A 6,792-nucleotide genomic window follows, 5' to 3' on the forward strand; every position below is an offset into this window, starting at 1 on the left:
CGGTAAAAACACTGTATAAACAGGGGACAGGTTCGTAAAACCCTGTACAAACAGGGGACTGGTTCGTAAAACCCTAAACCACTGTACAGACAGAGGACAGGTTCGTAAAACATTAAAACACTGTACAAACAGGGGACAGGCTCGTAAAACCCTGTATAAGCAGGGGACAGGTTCGTAAAACCCTGAACCACTGTACAAACAGGGGACAGGCTCGTAAAACACTAAAACAGTGTACAAACAGGGGACAGGTTCGTTCAGCACTAAACCACTGAACAAACAGGGGACAGGTTCGTAAAACCCTGAATAAACAGGGGACAGGTTCGTAAAACCCTGAACCACTGTACAAACAGGGGACGGGTTCGTAAAACACTAAAACAGTGTACAAACAGGGGACAGGTTCGTAAAAACCTGAACCACTGTACAAACAGGGGACAGGTTCGTTAAACACTAAAACACTGTACAAACAGGGGACAGGTTCGTAAAACACTAAAACAGTGTACAAACAGGGGACAGGTTCGTTAAGCACTAAACCACTGTACAAACAGGGGACAGGTTCGTAAAACACTAAACCACTGTACAAACTGGGGACAGGTTCGTAAAAATACTGTACAAACAGGGGACAGGTTCGTAAAACACTAAACCACTGTACAAACAGGGGACAGGTTCGTAAAAACACTCTACAAACAGGGGACAGGTTCATAAAACCCGTTAATTTATGAATTTCAAAATTTTAAATGAGCACTGTTTAATTTCAAAATCAATCAGTAGGAAAGTGTGAGTATAACTCTTAAAACGTCTCCATATTTCACCCACCTATGAGGATGCTTTGTGATGCTATAAGGTAGTCCAGTCCTGTGGCGAAGCTGCTGACGCTATACCCAATAGCGCAGAGAATTATTCCTAGGAAGACGGACGCCCTGACACTAAGTCGCTTAAAGCCGATCAGTAGCAGTGATGACGCTGAGAATACAAATATGGTATAAGATGTTTTAGTTTACTAACACATTTAAATTTTAATCTTATTCAATCTTTCTATAAGATGAAATCAGGTATCAAGCCAAACCGTTAACGTTAATCCTCTTGAATCAAGGCAGACATCTGCCGACCATGATATCACGTGGCTCTTAGGCTAGTAGTCTATGTCTGTGAGCCAGACTAAAACATCCTGATGATTGAACATTAGCCCCACACAGGGGATTGCACTGTATAAATTAGGTAATAAATACAGTATGCCAAACTACACAACACTAACAGCTGTTTCATCCTTATAGGACACCAGGGGCAAAAAATGTGGAAATCCAAATTGGTCTATACACATGAGGAGGTACGTAAAGCACTTTAATTATAAGATTTCAAAAACGATACACAGAATATTTGTTGGGGTCTCAAGTAGCGAATCAACAGAGAAACGTTACGTCTATAAACGACGAGGCCATTACCGCTCTAAGGTAGTTTGACATCCGTTAAACCAAAATCAACCATTTTGCCATAGTTCGGTTCAGGTTATAGTCAGGAAAGGAAGTGTGAAGGTGTGAAGGATCAATAAGGTAACGAGTATTTATTCAAGGACTAGACATCATCCGTGTTTTGAATGTGAAATTTAGGGATCGCCTTTCTCTAAAATCAAAACTCTTTCAGGTTCAACAAGCTCCCCAACATATGGTTAAGTCACTCAAAATCTCAACCTTTTGATAGTCATAAAAGACCCCAATTAAACGTCGGAATTCAAGCATATAGCTTTTGGATATGTTTAACATAGCGACGTTTACTTATAAGGCAATAAGACTAATGTCTTCATAGAAATAGATCACCAGCATATTACACGTTTAGTCTTTTTTGCAATCTAACTTAAAGCTTTGTATAGACATACATGCCTCAAACTATAATGGAATTCGTCATGGGAAACCACTTCAACCAATGTAAAAAAACCTCCAGTAATGAATGCATTGGAAACTTTGTAATCCGGAATGACTACGGCTTTGATAAATCACATATGAAAAAGCATGCCTTGCGGGAAATGAGAAATAAAAAAAGATAAAGCAATTACTAATTGTAATGAGTGACCATTACAGTAGTCCCCCAAACTATCCCAATAGTCGCAAAGATGCATCAGAAAAGGATCGCAATGTTATAATACACGTACATACCAAATTTGAGTGAAATCAAACAAAGCCTAAATTTCGACCAATCAAAAGCAAGTATACAGCAGCCATCTTGTCTGATCAGAAAACGGATGCAGCAGTTGAGTTTGCAGTGCTTAAATACACCTTCATACAAAATTTGAGTGAAATCGAATAATATTTGAATATCGACCAATCAGAACAATAGACCTACCTGGGATACAGTAGACCGTACACCTACCTGTGATACCGTAGACCGTACACCTACCTGTGATACAGTAAACCATACACCCGACCTGTGATACAGTAGACCATACCCTACCTGTGATACAGTAAACCATACACCTACCTGTGATACAGTAGACCGTACACCTACCTGTTACAGTAGACCATACACCTACCTGGGATACAGTAGACCGTACACCTACCTGTGATACAGTAGACCATACACCGACCTGTGATACAGTAGACCATACGCCTACCTGTGATACAGTAGACCATTCACCTACCTGTAATACAGTAGACCATACACCTACCTGTAATACAGTAGACCATTCACCTACCTGTGATACAGTAGACCATACACCTACCTGTAATACAGTAGACCATTCACCTACCTGTGATACCGTAGACCATTACACCTACCTGTGATACCGTAGACCATACACCTACCTGTGATACAGTAGACCATACACCTACCTGATACAGTAGACCATACACCTACCTGTGATACAGTAGACCATTCACCTACCTGTGATACCGTAGACCATACACCTACCTGTGATACCGTAGACTATACACCTACCTGTGATACCGTAGACCATACACCTACCTGTGATACCGTAGACCGTACACCTACCTGTGATACAGTAGACAATACACCTACCTGTGATACAGTAGACCATACACCTACCTGTGATACAGTAGACCGTACACCTACCTGTGATACAGTAGACCATACACCTACCTGTGATACCGTAGACCATACACCTACCTGTGATACAGTAGACCATACACCTACCTGTGATACCGTAGACCATACACCTACCTGTGATACAGTAGACCATACACCTACCTGTGATACCGTAGACCATACACCTACCTGTGATACAGTAGACCATACACCTACCTGTGATACCGTAGACCATACACCTACCTGTGATACAGTAGACCATACACCTACCTGTGATACCGTAGACCATACACCTACCTGTGATACAGTAGACCATACACCTACCTGTGATACCGTAGACCATACACCTACCTGTGATACAGTAGACCATACACCTACCTGTGATACCGTAGACCATACACCTACCTGTGATACAGTAGACCATACACCTACCTGTGATACCGTAGACCATACACCTACCTGTGATACAGTAGACCATACACCTACCTGTGATACCGTAGACCATACACCTACCTGTGATACAGTAGACCATACACCTACCTGTGATACCGTAGACCATACACCTACCTGTGATACAGTAGACCATACACCTACCTGTGATACCGTAGACCATACACCTACCTGTGATACAGTAGACCATACACCTACCTGTGATACCGTAGACCATACACCTACCTGTGATACAGTAGACCATACACCTACCTGTGATACCGTAGACCATACACCTACCTGTGATACAGTAGACCATACACCTACCTGTGATACCGTAGACCATACACCTACCTGTGATACAGTAGACCATACACCTACCTGTGATACCGTAGACCATACACCTACCTGTGATACAGTAGACCATACACCTACCTGTGATACCGTAGACCATACACCTACCTGTGATACAGTAGACCATACACCTACCTGTGATACCGTAGACCATACACCTACCTGTGATACAGTAGACCATACACCTACCTGTGATACCGTAGACCATACACCTACCTGTGATACAGTAGACCATACACCTACCTGTGATACCGTAGACCATACACCTACCTGTGATACAGTAGACCATACACCTACCTGTGATACCGTAGACCATACACCTACCTGTGATACAGTAGACCATACACCTACCTGTGATACCGTAGACCATACACCTACCTGTGATACAGTAGACCATACACCTACCTGTGATACCGTAGACCATACACCTACCTGTGATACAGTAGACCATACACCTACCTGTGATACCGTAGACCATACACCTACCTGTGATACAGTAGACCATACACCTACCTGTGATACCGTAGACCATACACCTACCTGTGATACCGTAGACCGTACACCTACCTGTGATACAGTAGACCATACACCTACCTGTGATACCGTAGACCATACACCTACCTGTGATACAGTAGACCATACACCTACCTGTGATACCGTAGACAATACACCTACCTGTGATACAGTAAACAATACACCTACCTGTGATACAGAAGACAATACGCCTACCTGTGATACAGTAGACCGTACACCTACCTGTGATACAGTAGACAATACGCCTGCCTGTGATACAGTAGACCGTACACATACCTGTGATACAGTAGACCATACACCTGCCTGTGATACCGTAGACCATACACCTACCGGTGATACAGTAGACAATACACCTACCTGTGATACGGTAGACCATACACCTACCTGTGATACAGTAGCCCGTACACCTACCTGTGATACAGTAGACAGTACACCTACCTGTGATACAGTAGACCATTCACCTTCCTGTGATACAGTAGACCGTACACCTACCAGACCGTACACCTACCTGTGATACAGAAGACCGTACACCTACCTGTGATACAGTAGACAATACACCTACCTGTGATACAGTAGACCACAGTCAGCACAGTGTTAATCAGCACTGTCATCATTACTGTCCCCTTAAACGTCCGGAGGAACTCTATAAAGAAGATACCATACGATTTCTCGGTTCCTACGTTGATCGTTGATATAACCAGTGACCCTGTAATAAAACTCAACATCTACATCCCAAAGCAAAAATGCATTAGAATATATACCCTTTAAGTATAAAGGTTCAGCAATCCCGCTTAAAGATAGTTTACTCACCCAAAATATCAACCCCCTGTCAAGTCATAAGACATCCTGTAATGCCTGTAAGCTTCATTAATTAAGACATCGATATTAATGCCTTATTATTGTCCATGTTGACGTCACTATTTCCCGTTTTAGTAACTAAGTACAAGTTCAATATATGCCAATTACATATCTGAATCCCGATGTTTAACTAGAGTCCTTAGACATGACTTATCAGGGGATAACTATTAAGGGTGACTTTACTATCTTTGAGAGAGGTTTTAAATTTTAACATTCATCCATGATGAGGACTTTCTTCAGAAAAAAACAACAAGAGAATATGTACAGCTAGAATAAGACTAAGTGTTCCGGAAGGGTCAGCGTCTCCTGGTTTATCGATGACACCCGCCATGTAAATCTAGGTGCCCAGGTAATGTCACGCCCTCGCATCGAGACCTTGGGTAGTGACAACAAAACCATAAGGCACTCTAGTAGGCATAATAAATAACATCGACCTCCATTTTACACAAAGAACTAGCATAGTTCTCTATGAGATTATGATGGCGTAGATTTTGGTATGAAGCCTGATGTATTGGTATTGTTCGTGGTATATGAAGCCTGCTGTCTTGGTTTTGTTCGTGGTATATGAAGCCTTAAGTATTGGTATTGTTCGTGGTATATGAAGCCTTATGTATTGGTATTGTTCGTGGTATATGAAGCCTTAAGTATTGGTATTGTTCGTGGTATATGAAGGCTGATGTATTGGTATTGTTCGTGGTATATGAAGCCTGCTGTATTGGTTTTGTTCGTGGTATATGAAGCCTGAAGTATTGGTATTGTTCGTGGTATATGAAGCCTGCTGTATTGGTATTGTTCGTGGTATATGAAGCCTGATGTATTGGTATTGTCCGTGGGATATGAAGCCTAATGTATTGGTATTGTTCGGGGTATATGAAGCCTGCTGTATTGGTATTGTTCGGGGTATATGAAGCCTGATGTATTGTTTTTGTTCGTGGGATATGAAGCCGGCTGTATTGGTTTTGTTCGTTGTATATGAAGCCTGATGTATTGTTTTTGTTCGTGGGATATGAAGCCTGCTGTCTTGGTTTTGTTCGTGGTATATGAAGCCTGGTGTATTGGTATGTTTTGTATGTGCTGTTGTATCGATTGAATTGAATGTTATCGATAATAAGAATTATCTTTGTATCATACAGTTGTGGGATCGCACAACGTTACACGATGTGTGCACGATGTGTGCACGGTGTTTGAACCTTGTGTGCACGATGGGCGAACGATAAAAGGCTGGACGATCATTGCTTGCGCACATCTGTGCGCACGATGGACGGACGTTGTGCGATAACAATCGTGGTTGGTGTAAATTGAGGAATGCCTTAACAATTTATACGGTTTCATGTTTAAACATATAAACTTGATGTTTACGTTTGTTTCTATATTCTAGCAACATCTATAAACTTATCTTTCTGTCTATGCATTCTTATATTTAGAAATTGTGTTTTCGATGTTTTTAAACAAACTTAATCGACATATCTAAAATTACAACAGAATCCCGTATACAGGTAAACATAACCACTTTGTACATGTATCTGGACCGTAGTTTTCTCCCTGCCTGGGGCACTTACGTAACTCGTCGGGTAAGGCCGGGGG

General features: G+C 41.9%; 1 protein-coding gene across 2 annotated transcripts in view; it reads right to left on the reverse strand.

Moving 5' to 3' along the window:
* LOC110464265 (monocarboxylate transporter 5-like) overlaps positions 1-6,792 on the reverse strand; it is a 22,903-nt gene that overhangs the window by 14,808 nt on the left and 1,303 nt on the right. The window contains exons 3-4 of one of the 2 annotated variants that reach the window (XM_021519376.1): positions 4,913-4,993; positions 814-960 (exon numbers count right to left, since the gene is read on the reverse strand). In XM_021519376.1, coding sequence (XP_021375051.1) covers positions 814-960; positions 4,913-4,993 — 228 coding nt within the window. Of the gene's footprint in view, positions 1-813; positions 961-4,912; positions 5,057-6,792 lie in introns of both variants that reach the window. The other variant, XM_021519375.1, reaches the window with a different exon arrangement.

Source organism: Mizuhopecten yessoensis, unplaced genomic scaffold (assembly GCF_002113885.1).
Source record: "Mizuhopecten yessoensis strain PY_sf001 unplaced genomic scaffold, ASM211388v2 scaffold10977, whole genome shotgun sequence".
Taxonomy (NCBI): domain Eukaryota; kingdom Metazoa; phylum Mollusca; class Bivalvia; order Pectinida; family Pectinidae; genus Mizuhopecten; species Mizuhopecten yessoensis.